Source organism: Cervus elaphus, chromosome 9, assembly GCF_910594005.1.
Source record: "Cervus elaphus chromosome 9, mCerEla1.1, whole genome shotgun sequence".
NCBI lineage: Eukaryota > Metazoa > Chordata > Mammalia > Artiodactyla > Cervidae > Cervus > Cervus elaphus.
This window is the reverse complement of record NC_057823.1, coordinates 62,250,398-62,275,055: the sequence shown is the minus strand read 5'-3', so window position 1 is coordinate 62,275,055 and position 24,658 is coordinate 62,250,398. Positions and strand designations below refer to the sequence as shown.

At 51.2% G+C, this 24,658-nt stretch overlaps 1 protein-coding gene across 8 annotated transcripts in view; it reads right to left on the bottom strand.

The window, feature by feature from the left end:
• The window catches only part of PPARGC1B (PPARG coactivator 1 beta), a 118,266-nt gene that overhangs the window by 10,029 nt on the left and 83,579 nt on the right, over window positions 1–24,658 (bottom strand). For 3 of the 8 annotated variants that reach the window (XM_043913255.1, XM_043913251.1, XM_043913257.1), the window contains exons 3-11: window positions 24,204–24,290; window positions 17,787–18,002; window positions 13,752–13,904; window positions 10,719–11,844; window positions 9,759–9,795; window positions 9,161–9,234; window positions 7,220–8,009; window positions 4,077–4,152; window positions 1,957–2,078 (exon numbers count right to left, since the gene is read on the bottom strand). In XM_043913255.1, coding sequence (XP_043769190.1) covers window positions 1,957–2,078; window positions 4,077–4,152; window positions 7,220–8,009; window positions 9,161–9,234; window positions 9,759–9,795; window positions 10,719–11,844; window positions 13,752–13,904; window positions 17,787–18,002; window positions 24,204–24,290 — 2,681 coding nt within the window. The remainder of the gene's footprint in view (window positions 1–1,956; window positions 2,079–4,076; window positions 4,153–7,219; window positions 8,010–9,160; window positions 9,235–9,758; window positions 9,796–10,718; window positions 11,845–13,751; window positions 13,905–17,786; window positions 18,003–24,203; window positions 24,291–24,658) is intronic. The other 5 variants (XM_043913258.1, XM_043913254.1, XM_043913259.1 and 2 more) reach the window with 3 other exon arrangements.

Genomic DNA, 24,658 nt, shown 5'->3' with positions numbered 1-24,658 from the left:
CTCAGATTCCACAAGTACAGCACCATCCTACCATTCAGCACAGGTCTACCGACCTCAAGTGCCTCACAAACATGCAACTGAATTGCATTTCCTGACACCTCCCTGAATCAGGCCAAGGCTGGAACCCTCTGACTCTAAATATCTGAGACTCATGAGTAATTTTTAAATCTTAACAAATTGAACCATCTCCTTAGAGATTAATTTTCTTGCTTTGTTTTTAACATGTTCCCTCATGTGATATCCCAAAGACTGCACACAACATAAAATAGTTTGTGTCATGACTTTTTCAAACAAATTATGACAAAAATACACACCATAAAATTTACCATCTTTATTATTTTTCAGTGTATGGTTCAGTTGTGTTAAGAACATGCGTGCATGCTAAGTCGCTTCAGTCGTGTCTGACTCTTTGCGACGCTATGGACTATAGCCTACCAGGCTCCTCTGTTCATGGGATTTTCCAGGCAAGAATACTGGACTGGGTTGCCTACTCCAGGGGATCTTCCCGACCCAGGGTTTGAACCCATGTCTCTTACATCTCCTCCTGCACTGGCAGGTGGATTCTTTATCACTAGTGCCACATTGTGTTAACTTACACTGTTGTAAGATGGATCTCTAGAAATGTTTCATCTTGCAAAACTGAAACTGTGTACCCATTAAACAACAACCCCCTATACCCTCTTCTCCCAGCCCCTGGCCACCACCATTCTACTTTCCATGTCTATGAGTTTAACTTCTTTAGATCCCTCATGTAAGTGGAATCACACAGTATGTGTCTTCTTGTGACTGGCTTATTCCACCCAGTATAATATCCTCAAGGTTCATCTATGTAGTAGCATGTGACAGGATTGATTCCCATCCTTCTTAAGACTAATATTCCACGGCATACATATACACCTTGCTTATCCATTCTTCTTGAGTTGTTGTCAACTCTTGGATATTGTGAGTAACAGGGCTATGAACATGTATGTGCAAATATCTCTTTAAGATCTCGCTTTCAATTTTTCTGATGATATACCCAAAAGAGGAATTGCTGGGTCAAATGGTCAAATTCTATGTTTAATTTTATGAAGAACCCCCATACTATTTTGCACAATGGTTGCACCTTTTATTGGCTTGTTTGGGTTTTCCATAACATCAGTTGGAAAAAACCCGAATGAACTTCTTGGCCAACCCACTACATTCTGACCCATAGCGCACAAGGATTCCAGTCTCTCCACATCCTCACTTGTTAGTTTTCTATAGCCATCGTAAGGGATGTGAGATGTGTAATGATTCTTATGTAGAAACTATTTTCTCACTGAAGTTTTTAAAAGTCATTATTAAATTAGAATTTTAAAACCTTAATAACTTAGTTTGCAAGTAATAACAGGAGATACTTCAAATTATTTCAAATCTGACGAAGTTTTGACACCTAAGTTGTGCATTTATATGCAACCTATTCTTGCAGATCTCCCGAGAGATGAAACACTGCTTCCCGGGTGAGTGGGACACAGGGCTGCAGCTGTAGAGGAATGGAGGGATGAAGTAACATGGGGTTTGCAGCCAAGAGTGCAATGCAAAAGTGCCTTCAACCACCATGGGCTTTTGGCAGCCCCGTACCAGCTCTAGGATGGAAAACCAGAAGTGGACATATGGGCTGCAGATCTGGCTCTGCCACTAACTAGCTGCTCAGTTAACTTATCTGAGCCACCCAGAAAGGAAAGGCTGCATATGTCACACGCAAGTTGGAAAACTGAAGTAAGACAACGCACGAAAGTTGCCTCGCACTTTAGCAGAGTATCAGTACATGTTTGTGGTGATTCCTGGGCTGCACAATTGTTACAGGTCCTCCCTTCTCCTGTGCCTGATGGTAGGTTTGTCCTGGAAGTCCTCCTGGGCATCTCCAATGTGGTGAGCCCTGAATTGGGACCTCTGCACACCCTTGCTGCCCTCCTCTGTGAGAGCCTGACTCACCTCTTGCTTCTCGTGAGCACCTGGCACTCCACAATCTCGCCAAACACTTCAAAGCGCCTCTTCAGTTCACGCGCGCTCATGTCACTGGAGAGATTTCGAATGTACACCACGCGGCCTTCACCCTGCCGGAGGGCGACACAGAGGGACCTGTCATTCGGGTTGCCCCCTAGATGGCGGGCTCCCACAGAGTCCTCGTCCCCAGTTCATGTCACCTGGCTGAGAAAGCGACTCCAGCTGGGACTGGAGTCAGAGATAGGACCATGACAGTCACTATCCCAGAGGACCTGCCTTACGGGAGGAGGGGGCTGTTAAGCATCGGATGGGAGGTGGCCCAAAAGGAAGCGACTGTGTACTTGAAGGGAATGAACAGAGACTGGGCGGAGACAGGAGAGGGAGTCACCACTACTACTGTAACTGCACCCTGAGTAGCTTCTGTATCTGTTTGGAGTCTGACTTCTGGTATTGGGGGAGGTGCTAAGGATGCTAAAGGGCGAGCACTGGCAGCCAGGTTGCTACAGGTCAGAGGGGACAGGGGCATAAGGATGTGGAGCCACCATTACCTTTGGTTTTGCCAGGGTGCTATGTAGACACTTGTCACCTTTAGGTGCCAGGCCCTTAGACCCGCCCACCAGAGGGGGTGCATCGGGGAAGCCCGGTTGGGACCTCCCCCGCGTCCCACCACCATCTAGTGACTGGATCCAGTTAAAGGCATGGCCATCAGAAGAGTGGCTTTGATTTGCTGAAGAAACTCCAGCTGTGCTCCTGATGGGCAAGACCACCAGGGTCTGGTCTAGACAGGCTTTCTCTGGAACAGGTTAAGGCCAGCGATTCTCCAGCCATGCCCTCCTGCACCTCAGAGGGCAGCGGTCCAGAGAGGGCACTGCTGTACAGTCTCAGACACCAGGTACGTTCCCCAGGGTGGCCCAGTTCAGCTCCGTGTAAGAATGCAACCGCCCTCTGCCCCCTCCCCACCCCCGCCTCCTCCAGCACCTTGAACTCACAGGCCCATCCCCGCTTCTGCACCCCCCCACGCCCTCCGCTGTCCTCCTGAACCTTTGCTTGGATGGTTTCTTCCATCCCTTGGGGCCTAGCTCTCTGAAGATGCCCTTTCCAGACAACCATGTAAATAAATCCTCCCCACAAGTCAAAACATGATTTGTTTCAAACATCTTAGTTGTGGCGTGATTAATTTCACAGTGCACCTCCCAATCTGTAATGACAGTATTTATTGCTTTGCTTATGAGTCTGTCATCTCTCTCTCCCTTCTGGCCCAACCATGGGAGTGGAGACCTTGTTTGTCTCATTCGCTGTTGCCATCCAGCACCTAGAACAGGGCCAGGCACGCCACAACTGCTGAATGGTCACACAAGGATCCCAGAAGATGCTCCATGTGGTTTTAAGTACCTGCTTGCAGACAGCTGTGTGTACACACCTCCGGGGTATGCATACCTCGAGCATGCCCTGCCCTGAAGCACCATGCTGTCGGGGGCGGGGTGTGGGGGCGGTGGGGTGGGGGATGGAAATCCAGTGAGAGTCTGTCTGTGCTTCTGTCTTACTTTCCCTTCCCTCCTTTCTAATGATATGAGGACACTGACTCCAGCTTCCTAATGACTTTTCCCTGTGTGGTGCTTTGCAACAGGTTTACCAGGCACAGCCTGGGCCTCTGGACTAACTCTGGGGGAGGACTAGAGAGTCGGGCAGGAAGAGACAGGCTCTCTTGGTCCTTTTGCCCAGATCACACCAGGGGACCTTATATACAGATGAGTAAACTGAGGCTCAAGGAAGCTGCTCAAGGTCACACAGAAGTGGAAGCAGGGCTGGCTCTGCTCCCTCATCAGTGCTCACCCCCTGGCCCTGTTGAGCTTCTGATACTGAGCCCTAAATCCTCACCAATGGCACACTACCCCACCCCACTCCCAGACCAGTCCATTGGCTGCATTTTGCGCATGCCACCTTTGATGCCCTTTGGTGACCCTTGTGCTTTCGTAAATGAGAGAAATACAACTATCTCCTGCAGGCCAGATGACCTCAAAGCACTTTGGGTCTCTGAAGCCCCCACACTTCCTGATGCCCCTGCTTGTCCCCACTCACTCCGGGCTCTGGGGCCCCAAGTCACTTACAATGGCCTTTTCCCGCTGCTTCCTGGCATGCCGGACGCTTGGCGTTCCGTCTGAACACGACCCTCTGCTCTCACATCTGTCAGTGAACAAGCAAAGCAGACTCACTCACTCTTAGCAGGGACCACAGTGGGGCGGGAGGAGGACTTGCTTCAGGAGGCGAGCGATGTTTCTTCAGCTTTGTTAGGACTTGTTCATTAGCGAAGGTAGAACTAGGAGAGAGAGCCCAGCTCTCCACCTCAGCGGTCACCACCCAGGGCCGCATGTGGGTCTGAACATGTGACTGACACATGCCTTCTATGTTGCTAACCATAATCCCTGTGAACCTTTCTATGCTGTTGGGGGTGGAAAGGCCCTTTCGCTTCATTATGATAGTTGACCTGATGAAAAAATATCCTCTGAGGTCTCATGCTTCCCCATTTTTCAGATGAAAATCTTAAGGCTCAGGTTCAAGATGAAATTTGCCCCGAAGCTAAGAAGCGGGAAAGCCAAAGCTAGTAGGAGGTCTGCTGATTCTAGACCCTCCATTTGTGCTGTCTGGCCAGGCAGCAACCTCGGCCATCACAGCCCCTGCACCCCAGGCAGCTAGTGGGCTACTCAGCTGGAGAAGCTCCTGGGTGCCGCATGCCTGCGCCCTCCCAGGCACCTGTCTGCACAATGCCCTCTCTTCCCAGGGGCCAGGCAGCTGGAGGGGAAGGAGCACAGCATGTAAGGGGGGTTGAATGCCGACTCGGCCACACACCGTTTGCATCCTTGGGAACACAGCAGAGAATGAGAGAGAGCAGGGGCTCCAGAGTCAGGTAGCATTCCAATGCTGATTCTGCTACCTCTCTGCTGGTGACCCAGGACCAGCTACTTAAGCCAGTTCTTCATCTGTAAACTAAGGAGAATCAATTGTATTTGCCTTCTCAGCCATTTGGGAGAATCAAATCAGAACATATGTGTACATGCTTAGCTCAGGAATGGCTCAGTACTGGCTGGCTATATTTTTCTATTGAAACTCTTTGAGCCTCAGTTTCCTCATCTATAAAATGGGGATGAAAAGCACTTGAGCTTCCCTCAAGTGCCTCTGTGAAGCTCAAAGAGGGTAATAGAAAGGGATGTGACTTGCAGACTTTAAGTGCTATATAATAAGAGTATCATTTTCCACTTGCAGCAGCATTGGAAGTCTTCCCCCATGAAGAGCTCAGAGTGACTTGAAGGTGCTGTAGGGCTTGTTAAACCAGCTCAAAGCCTTCCTGTTGATTATGTTTGGTAGCAGATGCACAAGTAGAGAAATGCTGGTCTGGAGAAGGCTGAAGACTAGTTTATCCAATTGACTAGCCATCAAGCTCCGCCAGGCAGCTGAGTAAGAACCAAGTTAACCAATTAACTTTCTCCAGCGAAAGCCAGCCTGAACTTAGCCCAAAAGTGAGAAAGAGGAAAAGGAGAATCCAAGGCGGTTGAGAGAGGCCCCTGACTAGTGTGCCAAGCCCATGGGTAAAGGGCCTGAACAGGTCAGGAGGGGAAGGAAGCCAAGAAGCTCCAGCTCTGGCCTTGGGGAATGTGCTTCAACAGGAGAAGAACCTTAGTAGCTTCTGAACAGACGCTGCAGAAGAAACCAGCTAATGTGAACAACAGGCAGACTAGCTCACAGCGACCCTCTGGGGAAAGAAGAACAGAGCTGGAAGTGGGGTTCGGAGAGGTCTGACAGAAGATATCTCTGACTAACTGTTCTGGCTTATTACATAGACAGGCTTTTAGAGAAATTGTTCAAAATGAGTTCATTTTAAATAACAATTCAGGGCTTTGGCACAATAGTGTCTGGGGGATCCAGAAGTCCCCTAAAATCCAATGCCCAGTGAGCTGTCTGCATACATTTTAATGGGGAAAGGAAGCTTTGTTTTCAGCAGATTTTCAATTAAGAGCCACCGGTAGAGATAAGAAAATATAAAGAGGAATTTTCTAAGGTTATCTTCCTACTACCTGAATTCTGTTTCTCGGAGTATAGCACTCTAGCAATGTCATCGTTACCCCGGAACTTGTTAGAAATGAAATTCTCCACCCCCACCCCCGACCTACAAAACCTGAGGCTTAGGAGGCGAGGCCCAGCCACCAGCTTGGTAAGGAGGCCTCTTCCGGATTCTGCTTGCTGCACTGCTCTGAACCCAGGAGCGCCATCTGGTGGTCACTCAGGTGCATCTCGGGCAGAGGGTTTGGGACTTGCACCCACGCTCCTGCGGCCTCCCCTCTGAAGAGCCAGGTCCTGCTGTTAGCAGGGAAGAGAAGCAAACTGTCTTCACCAAAAGATGCCAGACTTCCATTCTTTCTGCCCAGCTCCCCACAGAATTCTGGAACGGCTCCTTCTACAGTCCGGTTCAGTGAGCAAAGACGGTATGAGGAAACGCTCATGACAGGTCATCCTGGTGTGAAAGAAGAAGAGCTCTCCCACCGGGTGACTGACTGCTGGAAGACTGCGCAACTCCGAAGCCCCGAGAAACGGGAATAAACCTTATCTCTGCTTTAAATCCGGGTTTTGGGGGGTTTTTTAGAACACAAATTAGAATTATGCTAATCTTTGTTTTACAAGTAAATTCACATAAGTATTACACTGTGTACATGTGTTGACCCTTGAACAACAGAGGTTTGAACTCTGAGAGGCCACCAACACTGGGATTTTCTTCAGTAGTAATACCACACTGTCAGAAGTCGCTGAATCTGCAGATACGGAGTTATCTCAGATGAGGAGGGCCGACTATAAGTTACACACAATTTTTGACTGTGTGGAGGATTGCTGTCCCTAACCCTCACCTTATTCAAAGGTCAACTGTATATATTTACACAAAAACCTACCCACTTTACAAATATAAAAGCAGAAACAGATGAATAAGGTCACAAAAAGCCAGAAAGTGTGTTTTCTTCCTCCCTCGAGGCCAGGAGATCCGGACCACTCCTCACTGGACCACTGGACCACACAGCAGGCTTCACTTGGCTTCAGGACTTGCCCATAACACCCCAAGGAGTCCACCTCCAGGGCCTCTGACCAGGACACAGGCCACACAGGAAGCTGCAGCCCTGGTCTCAGGGCTCCTCTCTCCCCTGACACCTCAGAACTGGGGGTGCTCAGCTGCCCACCATCCATCCTGAGGCCACCCACCCATCCATACCTGAAGGTCCTCCGTGTGGCTGGTGACCGGGAGCGGCAGGATGAGGAGCCAGAGCTGGAGCGGCTGCGGGAACAGAGCCGCCGACTGGCCTTGCTGGGTGGGCTCTGGTAGGGGCAGTGGTCAGAGCGAGGGGGGCTGACCCCCGAGTCCTCTCCTTCATCATCGTCCTCCTCCTCGTCTTCCTCCTCCAAGAGGAAGGTGCTCTCGCCACTGCTGCTGCTGCTGTCCTCAAAGACTGTGTCATACTCGGGGCTCTTGCAGGAGGCCAGGTCTTCCTCCTCCAAGGCTGTCTCTAGGAGCCCAAAGTGCTTGGTGAGGCTGGCACGGATCTCGTGGTCTCTGAGCAGTGTGCTGTCCTTGCTGGGGGCATCAACATTACAGCTTCCGTCTTCCTCCCTGCCAGAGGCCTGGGCCTCAGCCCGTGGGGCCCCTTGCTGGGGCCAGTCCTTCATGTGGGCCCCAGACGGCTCCCAGGACCTCAGCACCTTCCTCTGCAGGGCGCCGTCTGGCTTGAGCACCTGGCAGTAATCATGGTCGCCGAAGGAACAGGAGAAGGGGCGCTTCTGACCAGCCTGGGAGGCTGGCTGGGCTGGGGTATGCCGCAGGTGGGACAGGAGCTCGCTCCTCTCTGGGTGCTTCTTTGGCAGCTTGTGGACAGCCTCGGTGGTGGCCTCAAGCTGGGGACCCTCCGAGGTGGGAGCTCTGTCTTTGCCTGGGCTGTGCTTGATGTCTGGCTTGAAGGGGTCTTCCTCTGCGGGCTTGTAGGGAGGCGTGGTGGGCGGAGTGAGTCCTACCCAAGCAAGAGGAACACCGTGAGACAGATTTCTCCAAGGAGCACTGAAACCCTCGTTTGGGATGGCAAAGAAATAGCATGCGTGTCACCACTCCCCAGACCCAGTGGATAGCAGGCATTGCTAATCGATCATTGCGCTGCTGACTGAGCCTGGACGTGGCCTGGGACTCCATCTCATACAGTCCGTCAACAGTTTTTCAGAGCTGGCATGTGATGAAATCCATTTGCCATCCCTTCTGTAGCCTTGCAGAAGCCTCCAAGTTATCTGAGATCTCTCTTCCTGCTCCACATTCCATCATTCCACAAGCCCCCCCAACTGGTCATCCCAAATACCTCTGAAGCCTCCCAGGGTACAGAGGTGGCAGGCACCACAGGCAAAAACCTCCCATCTGGATTTGACCACCACAGTGACCTTAGGTGGTCCTGCAACTGACCTTACCCTTCACCCTCCCCCAGGTACCAGAGGGAACTTGCCAAAATGCCAGTGATCTCTTCCTTTCTGGGGCTCCTGGAGCCTTGAGGATCTACATAAAACCCTTCAGCCTGACATTCCTCTCAGCCTTTGATATTTGCTCTTGCCTAACCCCCCAGTTCTCCCCACAGCACTGCCATGTGGCCGGTCTCCCCCGATGCACCTGTACTTCCACTTCTCTGAGCCTTTTTGCTCATGCCGATTCTGCTGCCAAGAATACCCTTCTCTTTTGTTTTTGTCTCCTCAACTTCTACTGCCCTGCAAACGTAGCTGAAATGCCTGCTACTCTGGCTACCCATGCATCTTCTCAGGCCACATCCTGCCCCTCCCCATACTGTCCCTTCCTCTATGCTCCCAGAGCTCTTGCAAGGTCTTTGGAACAAGCACGTGTCAAACAGTACTTGTCATGATGTGAGTCTGTTTCCCACATAGGACTGCGGGCTGCTTCAGGGGAAGACATGCATCTCTTTTTTTTTTTCACATCAGGTCATGTGCCAACTGTCAGCAGCCGAACAGCTGAGCCTGGGTCCTGACTCTCCTTATAACTCTCTCAATGGGAATCTCAAGATCCAGCGTAGCCTGTGCAGTGGTGGCAAGGAGGGCTTGTTGGGGTACCCCCTTACTGTCTGAAATGCTTCCTCCCCAAGGGCACCTCCCCATTGAGCCCCTAGCGTACCTGCTGTGCCACAGAGCTCCACCGTCAAGGTCTGCTCGAAGGTCTTCTTGCCAAAAGGAGGGTCACTGGTGGGGCTGGAGGACAGGAAGGAAAGATGCCAGTCAGTAGCAGATTCCACCTCCCCGAGCATGCCAGGAGGGCAAGGGGACACTGTGACAGATCCTGCTTCTGCGCCCCATGAAAGTGAGGCCTGGGGAGAATTTGCAGGAGAATCCCCATCCTGGCTGTTATAGGAATTCAGAGCTATACAGCTTTTAGGAGACGTGGGAGAGATCTGAGGGAGTTGGAGACAGGACAATCATTGTCAACCTCCTTATTTTACAATGAAACAGCTGAGGCCCAGAGAGGAGAAGACACTTGCCCAAAGCCACACAGCACTGTCAGCTTTTCCCCATGAAATTCTCCATCTCTTAGGCCTGCAGAGACCAGCTTCTAAAAACCGAACTGCCTACCAAGGAAACCCAGCTCCTGAGAACCCTACATGGTAAAGAGGGCAGGGGTGTGGGGACAGGATCAGGCTCAGTGGCCAATGAGTCACCCTACACCCAACCAGATAAGGTCTCATGAAGTAATAAGCCAACAATTTCCAGAAATCTACCTTTGCGACAAGGCCAGCATGAGGCACCTGGGAGAGTCTGAAAAGAAGACAAAACAGAAAAATAAGATTTTTCAACATGGCATTGCTAGAGAGGATGTTTCCCTCTGAACTGCATTGGTACCAAGCACAGCTTCTTTCAGGCATGTGACCCAAAAGCCTCTGCCATTTTCAGGGACGAGTAGGAACAGCTCAAAACCTTCATTCCCCTAGACTCAGCGACATTTATAGCTGGCGGAGCTGTGGCTTTTGCAGCGTTGATGGGTTCTAGGGCAACCCCTTATGGCCCATCAGTATAGCGCGTGTGGTGAAGCATTCCCACTTCTAAGGCCAGCATCTGTGGGCTCAGCCCCAAAGAGATGCAGGACTAACTAGTTGACTAACCATTAGACACCTATGTATCTTTGTTTCCATGTGTTAAAACAGGAATTACAACAGCACCCACCACATAGGTTTCCTATGAGGATCAATGGGGATAATCTGTATTAAGTCATAGACCAAGCCTGACAGAGCAAGTGTAAAATAGATGACTACTGTATTATTATCCCCACTTGTGTTACCATTTAAAATTCAACCTCACTGTGGAGCTGAATTTAGAGACTCACACCATCCATCACATTGTTACCCAGGAAGTCTTCTTTAGAGGACTTATCACAATTTGTAATTACTTTCCTTTCTTGCTCACTTTATGATTGCCCATCTCCCCCACTGATACACAAGCCCCAAGAATGCAGGCATCTTGCTCCTTGTTCATTAAGGACGCCTGGCCCATGCATGATGAGAAACTCAGAGATGCTCAGGTGATTCCTGAAGGTCTGCCCAGCTAAGCCCATTATACAGGAAGGGAAGTTGAGAGCCAGAGAGGGAGAGGGGTTTGCCCAACCTGGGGCTCCTGGCTCCAGTGCAGTGGGGTCAGCCACACCTCAGCCCCGCCCCCTCTCTCGGACCACCGACTCCGACTACCTCTGGAAGACAGCCTCGGGCAACTGGGGTCCTCGTCCGTGTCCCCACACCCGCTCTCACAGGGGCTCTCCAGAGCTGGGATCTGGGGTCCCCGCAGGAGCGGCTGGTCTTGGCCACTGTCCTCATCTGTGGGGCTGTCAGGCTCTCCCTCCACATCATAGGCTTCGGGGGCCAAGCGCGAGGGCAGAGGCCCCTGGGGATCTGCAGGGACCATGGGCTCATCCGTGAACGTCAGCCAGGGGCCAAGCTCAGGGTTCAGTCTCCTGGAACGTCGCACAGGGCACACGGAGCTCTCTGGCTTCCTCCCCAGCTTGGTCCATGGCAGGCCGCGCCCTGGCCTTTTCCGGCCCCATTCCTCCTCGTCCTCTTCCTCTTTTTCTTCTTCCTCCTCCTCTTCTTCCTCCTCTTCCTCCTCCGGCTGCAGCCTGGCTGACCGGCTGACATGCCCTTTCACCTGCAGCCGCAGCGGGCGCAGGCTGGGTCTGGGCCCCGAACTCTTGGGTGAAGGTGAGACCCTCACCTCCTCCACGGGACCCGGGTGGCCCGCGGAGGCCTGGCTGTCCTTGGGCCGGGGCCGGGGCGTGAGGGAGGCGTAGACAGGTGTGGCCAGACGGTAGGGTTTGCTGACATCGCAGAGGACATCTTGAGCCAGAAGTTCCCTCAGGATGGAGAACTCGGTCCAGGTGGCTTTAGAAGGGTGCTGGGACCGAGGCCGGGGTCTGACCTGCTTGGCGGGACTGCTGCTGGGCTGTGGAGCTGGCTCTGGGGCCTGTGTGGGCAGCTTCCTCTGTGGGAGACAGTAGGTGTGCATGTAGCGGATGAGCTGCACCATGGCCTGCATGTCCTCCTGGGAAACCTGGGCGCTGGGGTCTGTCCTGCCCAGCGCTGGTGAGTCCCCGGGGGAGGCTGAAGCCAGCTGGGGGCTTGGGCAGTCCTCGCCTGCCTCCTCATCCTCCTTGATGGGGAGCCAGGGACTCAGGGATGGTGGTGGCTGCAGGCCTCTATCCGGGGAGAGGGCTTTAGCCCGAGGGCAGGCCGGTGCCGAGGTGAGGTGCTTGTGTAGCTCTGTGCAGCTCCGGCTCTGAGGGTGCAGAGTGGGGCCCTTCCTGTCTTGGGGGCCATCCATCTGGAGAGGGGAAAGAGGCCAGAGTGAGGAGGGAGACCCGCACGGCTTCTCCCCGCTGCCCACACCTGCACCACTGGCCAGGCACAGCCTGTCTCTCCAGGATGATCACGCCGGGTTTCATTGCTCAACCCCCAGCTTCCAGCACAGAACCACACTTGGCAACACTCAGGGGATGATGATGAAGGAACGGCCAGCCTCCTAACAGGGACCCCAGCTATGGACCCCGCCCTTTCCAGGTTTACCGCCAAAGCCCTGTCCTGACTACCTTGCTCCCCTGCGCGGAGCCCTCAGTGACAGTGCCAAGAAGTACATTAGTGGCTGCCTGGGGCTGGGCGTGGGAACAGGGACTGACTGTAAATAGAGACACTGGGGATCTTCCTGGGAGGATGGAAATGTTCTAAAACTGGATTGTGGTCATGGCTGCACAACTCTGTAAGTTTATTAAAAATCACTGAATCATACTTTTAAAACAGGTGCCTTTTATGGTATGTAAGTGGCACCTTCATAAAGCTCTTTAAAAGAAAAAAAAAAATTCAGTAGCTTTCCAGTGCCCGTGTAGTAAAGGGGAAGCCCCTGGTCAGGGGTCCTCTGCAACATGGCCCCAGCCAACAGCCCTCCCCAGACTTATCTGCCCTCACTCGTCCACACACGGGCTCCACCCCCAGAGCAACCATCTCTCTGCTGAGGCCAGGCCAGCTGTCCTGCTGTCTCTCATGCCCCATCCCCCGGCAATGCTTCCGAACCTTCCAGAGGGCAGGCTGGCTCACAGAGGGTCTTAGCTGCTGCCTCTGTGACAAAATGGAACATGAGGGATGGCCCTCTCTTTTGGGAGGCCAGCCAGGACAAGTAGGGAGGGGACACAGGGAGAGGGCCCACCCTCCTCCCCCACCTCCGGGCAGACCAGGAGGGGACAGGCTCCCGCACCGGGCCACTATCTGAGAAAGATGCTATCCTGAGTCTGCCTGGAGGGGTGGGACTGTCCGAAGCAGTCCATGCCAACGGTGTCCGGGAACAAGAGGATGGGGCGCGTCCAGGCTCTGAGTAACAGGAACACTGGGAAGTCACCTTGGAAACCCCTCCTTGGAGGTCTCAGAAGATGGAGCCCAAGAAGGGAAAAGGACTTGCTTCCCTCTGGGTGTTCACGATGGCGCTTTCAGCTCTGATGCGCCCCACCCCCAGGAGAAAATCAAACTCCTCCTTGTGGTCCCCACGGTACCAACAAGGATATTATGCTGGGTTCTGTCACCTCATTAGAATAAGCTTCCTGAGGGCAGGCCACAGCCTCCTTGTCCCCACTCTTAACTCAACATCTAAGACTGCCTGGAACACTGAAGTAGAGTTGCCTTTTTTAAAAAAATATTTATTTATTTGGCTGCGTTGGGTTGTAGTTGAGGCATGTGGGATCTAGTTCCTTGACCAGATTGAATCTGGGCCCCCTGCATTGGGAGCATGGACTCTTAGCCATTGGATCACCAGGGAAGTCCCTCCAGTTGACTCTTGAACCAGACAGAGGTTCCACACAGTGGAAAATTCACATGTGACTGATAGTCAGTCCTCAGTACCCACTGTTGCTCTGCATCTATGGATTCAATGAACTCAGATCCTGCAGTACTGTAGTATTTACTACTGACAAAAATCCATGTAGAAGTGGCCCTGTGCAGTTCAGACCCATGTAGTTTAAGATCAACTGTACATGAAAAAGTCCAGGGCTCTTTCTCAAACCCCAGATCAGCCTAGGTTTCAAGTAGTGTCCAGGACATCAGCAACAAGGGTTGTGTGAGGAGCAAAGAGTGAACTGTGAGTGTATTGAACTTGATGGCCTCTAACAAGAGTGAAAGGGTGCACCCCCTGCCCAGAGACCCTCTTGGAGGAGTCCTGGGTGGGTCTGGGGGCATGTGTAGACATACCTTGACACAAGGCCGCGGATTTCTGGACCTGAGGCCTGCCTGGCGCCATGCGGTCCCTTCCTTCTGGCTATCGGAGGTCGAGGCTGGGTAGGACGTGGCGAGAAGGAGTTTCTGCAGCTGTGGGAGGAGCAGATGGGAGAAGCCAGGGCTGAGCTACAGCCAGAGACGCAGGGAAGCACATGTTAGGGAGAAGCCCGGCCTGGAGCCAACCCCCCCGCCCGCCGCCGGAGTGACCACACTCTGACCCCGTCATCATGGGAGCATGGAAGAAGACAAGGAGGGCACTGAATGACCTGGAATACATTAAGTACAGAAAGCAGGTTGTGTAGGAATGCCAGACAGACAGAAGTATCCCAGTAAAAAGTAAAGTCCTTTTCAGAGTGAATAACCCAAGAGAAATATCTATGATCTTCAGAAACCCAAACAGATCTTGGGTGATGTCTACCCATGTTACCACTGAAATGTGATGCACACACTTGATTCGGACACTCTACGTACACTTGTGGTTACACACACGCACACACACGCACACACATACACAGTCTGGATGGTGAGGCCCCATAATGTTTCTTTGGTGTAGGATTTTAGCTGATTTTCCTTTGTTCTTTTTGTTTAATCATACTGTTTAGGAAATTGATTCTTTACCTTAAGCGAATAATACTTGGAAATGGTGGAAAATACACATACCACAAATACTAACGGGTAAACAACTGGAAGCTAGTCTCCCTCCTGTCCAAGGTCCCAGAGGCAACTGCTACTAACCACCTTCTTGTGACCCTTTCCTGAGGTGGGACTCAAAAATATATACACACACAATGCAAGAAGGTATATATGTACACATCACCTCCAACCAAGCCAGCTGTTTTTACACAAGTGGAAGCATACTAAGCTGATGCTTGTCTGGCTTTTCTAATTTTTCTATAAAAGTTGATAAGCTTTTCACACTTCTATACCCAGAGGAAAGGTGCTCAGTGTATTCCAGCCAACAAAGCAGGGAGGTGAGTGCACCTGGGGATTTCGCCGGGGATCCTACCACAGCCGAAGTTGAAAACAAGTCAGGAAGCATGAGCGGTTTTTGTTATAGCACTGAGTGTTTCCTCAGGAGACATGACCCCCAGGTCACCCCAATGGGATTGCCAAGGGCCCAGGAACCAAAGAAAAGGCCACTCCCACTGCCCTAGGAGCTGCAGGAGCCATACGACCCTACCAAGACCCCAAACCAGCATGTGCATGTCTGTGATCCTCTGACATGGACAGGAAAAGATGGTCATACCAGAGCAAGGGACCTGGTTCTAACCTAGTTCAACCCAACTCACTGTGAGACCTTGGGTGAATCCTTCCCTTTTCCTGGCCTTGCTTTCTCCAAGGTTGAGTGTGTATGGATGTGTGTGTGCATGTGTGTGTGTAAAACAGGAGCAGGCAGACTAAATAATTGGGTCTTTTTTGATTCAGGGGTCCCTGTAAGAATACGAGAGAAGCTGCTAGCCTCAGAAAACACACACGTATGCAGAGGTCCATGGGTTCTGCAGGTGGACTCTCTGGGACCCATGACTCCAGGTTAAGAATCTGTACAAATTCTCAGGGCCTTTCTAGAACTATGCTGGAATGTGGGGAGTCTAGATGGCAAGTCTAGAAACAGAAGTACAGTCTAAGGCACGAGAGGGAACAACCAACCGGTGACCAGCAGGGGTCGCTCTCTACCTCTCTACTCAGGTGTGGTCCCTCTGCAGAGTCCTATACAGAATTCCTCTCTTACTACTATCACTACTGGGTTTCCCAAGTGGTGCAGTAGGAAAGAATCCACCTGGCATGCAGAAGACGCAAGAGACGTAGGTTTGATCCCTGAGTCGGGATGATCCCCTGGAGAAGGAAATGGCAACCCACTCCAGTATTCTTGCCTGGAAAATTCCGTGGACGGAGGTGCCTGGTGGGTTATATAGTCCATGGGGTCACAAAGAGTTGGACGTGACAGAGCGACTAACCACACACGTGCTCACACGCACAACGTATTCCTACTACTGATACTGGGCTTCCCTGGTGGCTCAGCTGGTAAAGAACCCGCCTGAAGTGCAGGAGACCTGGGTTCGATCCCTGGGTTGGGACGATCCCCTGAAGAAGGGAACAGTTACCCACTCCAGTGTTCTGGCCTGGAGAATTCCATGGACTGTATAGTCCACGGGGTAGAAAAGAGTCAGCCATGACCAAGTGACTTTCACTTTCACTTTTTCACTACTAATACTACTACTAACACCATGGCCGACTGTTGTGACTATCACTTAGATAGCGTTTATTGAGCCATTTCTTTGTACCTAGCACTGTTCTAAGTGCTTTACATGTATTATCTGCTGTACTCCTCCCAACTGCCTTTGAGATAAGCACTGCTATTAACCCCACCTTACAGACCAGGAAGCTGAGTCAGAGAGAGGCACAAGAGCATTCACTGGTGAGGCTGAGATTCAAACCCAAGAAGTCTGATTCTAATCAGAAAGGACATTCGACCCTCATCAGCAGGAGCCATCACATGGGACTGAACACACTCTTGAGTCTGGCACGCATAGGTCCTTATTAAATGTTCCACACTGCTTTGGGGAACATGAAGTCAGCAGGAGAGAGAGAAAATGGTCCTGGACTAGGAGTCAGAAGACCTTGCTGGCAAGTCAACTTGTGTGATGCTGGGAGAGGCCCTCCCCTCACTGGGCCTCAGTTTCCCCAGAGGTGCACTTTATGATTACCAAGGGCCTATTTAAGCTCTAACTCTCCACAACTGAAGATCCCTGCCACCTCTAACAGGCCCTGACTTTTCAGCTAAGTCTCACCAGCCCTAGGAGTGCCCACTGATGAGGTAAGAAGCCTCAGATGAGCTGGACTTCACAAGCCAGTACACCTGGGGTTCTGGCACCTTTAGCCTGCGACAAGAGCAACGGCTTTTGGCAACTTCTGAAATCCCTTTGGAATCTGAAAAGGCTGAGACCCTCTCCCCAGAAACCTGCAACACCATGCGTACATTTCCACATTCCACATTGATTCAGGTAGCATTTAACTTTTGCGGGTCAGAGTATGAACTGGTCCAACCTCTTTGGAGGGCAGGCTGGAAGTACTTGTCTAAACTGAAAAACCACATACATTAAGACCCAGGAATTCCTTTTCTAGGAATGGATCCACTTCCTCCTGGTGAAGGACACAGTCTAAGGCAATGGAACAATAAATGAGTTGAAACAATGCACATATCCACCAACCAGAGGATTAGTTAAAGAAGTTATGGTACCTTCTTATAGGGAACACTATGCAGCTGACAAAAAGGATAAAACAGAGCTACCTCTGCTCATCTGAAAGAGTGTCCATGCCACACAATTCACTGAGGAAAGCAAGGTTTAGGCTGTGTGTAACGGAGGCTCTTTTTTGTCGTTAAAAAAAAAAAGAAGAGGAAAGTCACACAACAGATCAGTAACCATGGTTACATCCAGGGAAAGAAAAAGCCATTATGAGATGGGTAAGGAGGTTTTGCTTTTAACTCTCCATACTTCCTGCTTGAATTTTTCACTGTGTGTATATGTGTGAAAATGAAAGTGAAAGTCAGTCGTTCAGTCATATCCAACTCTTTGCAACCCCATGGACTGTAGCCCACCAGGCTCCTCTGTCCATGGGGATTCTCCAGGCAAGAATACTGGAGTAGGCTGCCATTCCCTTCCTTTCTCCAGGGGATCTTCTCGACCTAGGGATCGAACCGAGGCCTCCCATATTGCAGGCAGATTCTTTACCGTTGGAGCCAACAAGGGTGTGTGGAAAATATTTGCATTTAATTTCAAGGTTTAACACACACTTAGGGTAAATCCATGAAATCCCAAAGGGCCTACAGAGTCGCAGGTTAAGCCCAAGGAGGCTGCCCACTACCAGGCTGGCTGCCCTGAACCCTTGCCAGTGATGCACAGAGATTCTTGCAGGGGTTGGAGCTGGTTTCCCTGCATCCACCACCCTTACAACCACACACCACATCTCAGGCCACCACCATCACTTCAGTTGGAAACAGATTCTTACCAGCGAGAGCTCGTCCACCTCAGGGGCCGAGGCAGGGGGCCCCTCCAGAGAGGGGCTGGGGGGCGCAGAGGAGGGGACAGGTGATGCAGAAGCACAGGAGGGTGTGTCTCCATCATCCAGGGCTGGCAAGGCAGCCAGACTCACAATATCCTCAGGGATGTCATCCAGGGTTTTGGTGAGCGCTGCCAGGAGGGCCTCATTCTCATTGTCGATTATCTGCAGTGAGGGGACACGGTTAGCCAATGCCTTGGGCTCAGTGACTTTGGGTAGAAATCTGCTCTGTACCTGCAGCTGTACCACCACCGCCATCACCCTCCTGCCACACCTGCTCAGATCTTCCCAGTTTCCTAGGCAAGCAGATGCTCAAGAAATGTGCTATGGACTCCAAGAATCAGAGATTTTCAAGCAGGCAGCAGGTGGTAACAGAAAGGGCCTTGGCTTGGGGTCACATGCTAATCAGGGGATGTCCATCCCTTCCTCCAAGGACAGTCACTTCATACCACAGCCTCCTGTGTCCAAACTCCTAGACAGAGTACTGAGGCTGGTCTATGCCACTGGCAGCCCCAGGTCAGCCTCTCTGACCGTGGGGCCCAGACAGCTGGTAGAAAGACTGGAAGCTTCAAGGTTCAACCGTGACAGTGATGAGCAGAGCAACAGGACAAGAGCTACCATGCCCCTGTGGGTTCCCAGGGCCTGCAGCCTCATTCACTCATGGACAGGCAGGGCAGTTAGTGTGGTGGCTAGGAGCTTGGGATCTGGAGCTGGGGTGGATCCCAGATCTCACATTTACCAACTGTAACAACAGAACCTACTTCATAAGGTTATTGTCAAGGACTGAGTTAATATATGTAAGATGCTTGGAAAACAGTGCCTGGCACATAACAAGCACCGATTATTACTACTACCATCACCACCACTGCTACTACCAAGACGACTCCTGCTATAATGATGATGATGGTGATAATGAAGGTGGTGACGATAGTGGCGTGGGGTAATGGTGATGATGATGGCTGTGGCGGTGGGCAATTCCTTCCCTCCCCTTCCCCCTCTTCCTTCTTCTAACACATATGTACCACTACTCTGTGCTTGGCAATGATTGGAGACTGGTGATACAGACGGGTAGCTCATGGAGTTTACCCTCCAGCAGAGAAAAGAGTTAAACAAGGAGACAAAACTAGATCATTTCAGAGAGTGAGAAAGCTTGGGAAAAAAATAAAAGGAAGCCGTGATGCAGAATAAGAATGCGGTAAAGATTTATAGGCTATTTACAGCAGTCAAAGAAGGCTGCTCTGAGCAGCTAATACTGAAACTTAGGCTTGAAAGATGAGAGGGTACCAGGCAGGCAAAGAGCTGAGGAAAGATGATTCCAGGCAGAGTGAAAACCCAGTGCCAAGGCCAGGGACAAAGAGTTTGGCTGATGAAAGAAATAGAAGGCCTTTGTAAATACTGCCTCAGGTAAACCCCACAATAACCCTTGTGGGGGTGGGGTTGTTGTTCAATCGCTCAGTCGTGTCAGATTCTTCGTGACCCCATAGACTGCAGCACGCCAGGCTTCCCTGTCCTTCACCATCTCCCAGAGCTTGCTCAAACTCATGTCCATTGAGTCAGTGACACCATCCAATCATCTCATCCTCTGTCACCCTCTTCTCCTCCAGCCTTCAATCTTTCCCAGCATCACGGTCTTTTCTAAGGAGTCGATTCTTTGCATCATGTGGCCAAAGTATTGGAGCTTCAGCTTCAGCATCCGTCCTTCCAGTGAATATTCAGGATTGATTTCCTTTAGGATGGACTGGTTTGATCTCCTTGCAGTCCAAGAGACTCTCAACAATCTTCTCCAACACCACAGTTCAAAAGCATCAAGTCTTTGGTGCTCAGCCTTCTTTATGGTCCAATTCACACATCCATACATGACTACTGGAAAAACCACAGCTTTGACTATGGACCTTTGTCAGCAAAAAGTCTACTGTCATGTTAGATGGTGACTGCAGCCACGAAATTAAAAGATGCTTGCTCCTTGGAAGAAAAGCTATGACAAACCTAGACAGCATAAAAAAGGGGGGTGGGGTACTATTCTAATTGCCATTTTGCATTTGAGGAAACTGAGGCTCATGGAGGTTGACCAACATGCCCTGGGTACATTTCATTCATTCACACAGCAAATCCGGGGCAGAGGCAGGGCTGACACAGAGCAGAGCACACACAGATGAACTGACAGGCTTCCTTCCCTGATGTCTCAGATCTCTGACACGAGGGTCAGCATGCACACTCCCAGCCCACCAGCCCTGCACAGAGATCACCCTGCTTCCAGGTGAGGCACTGAGCGTCCCACTCAGTAAAGCCCAGCTACTGGGCTTGTTCTGGCAGGAGGCCTGTCTGTCACATGATGTCTTAACCAGCGCTCTTTCCCATCCCAGGTCAGGCTGTTTATCCTTTCTTTAGGAAGTTCATCTGAAATACACATCCCGTGACAGCCTTTTGGCTGCACTAAATCTGTTCCAGGCCTTGCAGCCAGTGCAGCAGTTGAGTAATTCGAAGGAGGACATGGGAAAAGAGAACAAATGTGGTTGTGACTTTGCAAGACAGCTAAGAATAAAAGAAAGGTCAAAGGAAGGTTTCAGTTTAGCCTGACCCAGGCCCCCAGGATGGGGCTCCAAGGGCAGGTCCAGGAACTCCGGTTCAGGAATGCAACAGGGCTCAAGCGGCAGCCCAAATCCCCATCCACAGGCCGGACCCCCAAACCTGTGTTTCCAGAGCAATATGTCCAGCCTGATAGGGAGCTAAGATCTTGGACCTGGGGCTCAAGGACCACTCTTGGGGTTGACTGAGGGGCACTCTACCACTGACAGGGTGACTTTGGGCAAGTCATTTCCCATTTCTAAGCCTTGCAGCTTTGGGGGAAGACCTGATCCCCAGTCAGTTTCCCTCCAAGGGTTACTAGGGAGGCTGGTCTGGAGGCAGCCACACAAGGGCTCTGTGAATTGTTCCTCACCTAGCTCAATGCCTGGGGCGTGGGAGGCTCCAGGCAGATTTGATGAATGGAAGAATGAGTGAACCAAACAATGAACTCTGACCACTGGGGAGATTAGAGTCTCAAAGAACCCATTCCAGAGGGAAGTTATTCAGAAGTCATTCAGTGTCATCAGCACTGGAAGGAAGGAGGGGTCCTACTTTCACAGCCAGAGGAAAAAGGCCCAGAGATATTCTTAATTATCACAAGTATCAAGAGCTGGAAGGGCCTGTGGGGGTCACACGGAGACCAGGGAAGTCAAACATGCTGCTTGTGTGCTACAATCCCTCATGCCCCCACCCAATGTTCCGTCCACACCCTTTCTTAACCCAACCCTCCAGGCAACACTGTGGATCATCTGGGTTGGAATTCACCGGGAAGCCTATTTGCCATTCTTTTTTGTGGTGGGGGAATGAAGGTCCAGGGGAGACTTGTCAATATTGCGCAGCAAGTTGGGAGCAGGTAGGGAGGATGATCAAGGACTTACTAGGTACTCAGCATGGTGCTGAAATGAATACCAGGTGATAGAGACACCCAAGGAGCCCCAGCAGGTCAGGCAAAAACAAAATGACTAACAGAAGGCCTTCTCTCTCTGTCCTCAGCCCTCCTTTAGCAGGTCCAGTTCGCAACAGCCAGGCAGGGTCGGGGGTCCTGACTCTGACTGGGAAGAGAGTCCAGCCCTGCCCTCAGCATGGTCCCACCAGCACCCCAGGATATCACAGGGAGCCACACCGCCCCTCTCCTCTTTCCAGGCCCATTAGCTCAGCTCTCCCAGCTCTGCTTAGAAACGGAGTGCAAATTAATGGAGAGTTAATCAGCTGAGGAAGGGATATTAATAGGCTTGGCCCCACCCCCAATCTTCCTGAGCGCTCTGAGGCTGGAGAAAAAGGAACCTTCAAGAAACCAGAGGGAGAACCTTCATTCTGAGCACCTAGAGGGGCTTGAGGGAATGACAACAGAACAGAGTTCAGGCTCCCAGGGGCAGAAGAACACTCAGAAATTGTCCCCCATTCACTGGGGTGCAGGAAACGCAGGAAGTCAGTTTCCCTTCCTTTTTTCTGGGGGTAGGTCCACAGATGTCACAGGAGTCTAAAAAGGACCCAGGGGCGCTCTCCCTACAACAGATTGAGGACCGCTGATCTAATCCGTGCTCTTTCCTCATTTCTCACCCAGGGAAACTGAGGCCCAACAGGGAGGAGCTACTAGCCCAAGGCCACACGGCACACGGTGACAGAACCAAACGCCTGCCTCCTCCAAAAATATTTACTAAGTTTAGCCTACTGTGGCCCTGGCCCCAGCACTCTGGGCACACAAACAGAAGGTACTGTCCCTGCCTCCGGGGGCAGTTGTCAGCTCTTGTAAGGATAGCTGTTCTCCACTCTCCCGTCTGTTTCCATAGCAATGGTGCCACCTGACTTGTGAGAACATGGCTCTGACACAGGGCAGCATGGCTATACGACTGCCGCTGGTCTATGAGGACTCTGTCCCAGTCAGTGGCAGGGCATGTTAGAACCTCTGGGCTCTGAATTCCAGCTCAAGGACTTCAGAATGGGTCATGTCTGGCCCTTGGCAGGAAAGAAAACATTGCAATCAGTTTCTTCATTCAACACCTATGACCGAGTCTTTTCAATTCAATGTGCAAGGGCCTCACAGAAGAACAAAATACTGCTTGTCCTCAAGGAGCTTGAATTCTGAAGGTCACATGCTTGCACAGGACGGGAGCCCAGAGAGGAAGTGACTGACCACCTGCCTGAGGAGAGCTAACATGAGAGCTGGGTGTTGAAGGATGTATTCATATAAATATTTTTCTAAGCCCAAAGAAAGTGCCGGTCTCTGTGCACAGCCTGGGACCATGACAATTTACAGTGTTGTATCAGCCCCCAAGCTCCAGGGGTGGGGAGGGGGCTGGGGAGGAACCAGGCACTGATCATCTAATCACCCTCACAGAGGGGGCACTGGGGTGTGATGGGTGGCGCAGGTTATGGAATGCAGGGCAAGAAGGGTAGAGAGGCAGGGTACGCAGAGTTCCACCACTGTCCTGACCATCTCTGGAGATTCTTCTGCCTTCCTTGCTGTGCAGAGCCCAAGGGCCACACCAGGCTGATCTGTGTCTGAGGCCGTTTCATGCACATAGCAGGCTCCTGGCAGGAGCTTACTACTGGGTCTGGCCGGTTTCTGAATAGGCGGGGCCTGTACAGTTTGGGTGGGGATGGTCTTTAAGCTGCTAAATTGCTAAGTGAAAGTCACTCAGTTGTGTCCAACTCTTTGCGACACCATGGACTATAACAGTCCATGGAATTCTCTAGGCCAGAACACTGGAGTGGGTGGCCTTTCCCTTCTCCAGGGGATCTCCCCAACCCAGGGATCCAACCCAGGTCTCTCACGTTGCAGGTGGATTCTTTACCAGCTGAGCCACAAGGGAAGCCCAAGAACACTGGAGTGGGTAGCCTATCCCTTCTCCAGCGGATCTTCCCAACCCAGGGATCGAACCAAGGTCTCCTGCATTGCAGGCAGATTCTTTACCATCTGAGCTATCAGGGATGGTCTTTAGGCAGCATTCAAATCCCTCTCGCTCATCAGTTCTCCATAACCTGAAAGTGTTTCCTGGAAGGTGGCCCCACTCTGAGGGAGGAAATAGCAGAGCACAGCTTACCCCATTGTTGTGAGAAAGAATGGAGGCTGCAGAAGGAGCCAGAACCAGAGCCCAGTCCTGCTGATCCTCATACAACAGCGAGGGGGCTGGGTTCCTACATTAGAGTAAACACACTGACCCTTCCTAACTGTGTGGCCTTGGGCAAGTTACTTAACCTCTCTAAGCATCACTTTTCTCATCTGTAAAATGGGTTACTGATAGTTTTTTTTACTGATAGGTTTGAATAATCTTGGGGGAAATCCAACTCCTTCCCTGGTGGCTCAGACAGTAAAGAATTTGCTTGCAATGCAGGAGTCCCAGATTCTATCCCTGGGTCAGGAAGTTCCCATGGAGAAGGGCATGGCAACCCACTCCAGTATTCTTGCCTGGAGACTTCAATGGACGGAGGAGCCTGGTGGGTTACAGACAATGGGGTTGCAAAGAGTCAGACACAGCTGAGCGGCTATCACTTTCACTAATATGACCCAGAAGAGCATGCATAATCTGGCCCCTGCCTAGCCCATCCCCACCCCCCATTTCCTGACACTTTCCCTTTAGCTACTGTCCTCCAGCCCTTTGGTTCCCCAACACAGCAAGCTTTCCTGCTTCTTGGCTCTGGGATCATCATGAGGCTCCTTTGTCCTCCTTCAGCTGAAGCATCTCCTCTTAGAAAGGACTTTCCTGACCATCCAGTTTCTCCTCATCCAGATGCTCCTCATCCCAGGTTAATTCTTATTGTGCCCATGTCCCTAGTGACCACTGTTTGTCTATGTATTACCTGATCTAGGGTCAGTCTTCCCTCTAGACCGTAGAGTCCACTGTTGAATGCAGTGTCTGACACACATAGGGAGCTCCATAAACATTTCTAGAAGGAACGATACAATTTATCAGGAGAACTATTTGAGAGGATGCTCATGACACAGTGACTCGGCACATGGTATGTTATTATTGTTGTTATTGTTATTGCTATTATTATTATTATATTGTCAGATAGGCACAGGGAGATATGCATTCTTCCTCCAGTGTTTATAGAGGAGCATATTTCAAGGGAAGAATAATAACTCCAAATGTACTCATTACCCAGCTTCAACATGGCCAATTTTATTTCACCTATTACTCTCCATGCCACACACCCACACATGCAAATGCATGCAGGGATTGCTTTATTCTGAAGCAAATCCCAGACATCACATTATCCCACATTAGAGGCCTTCTTAAACGAAACGTGCCTCC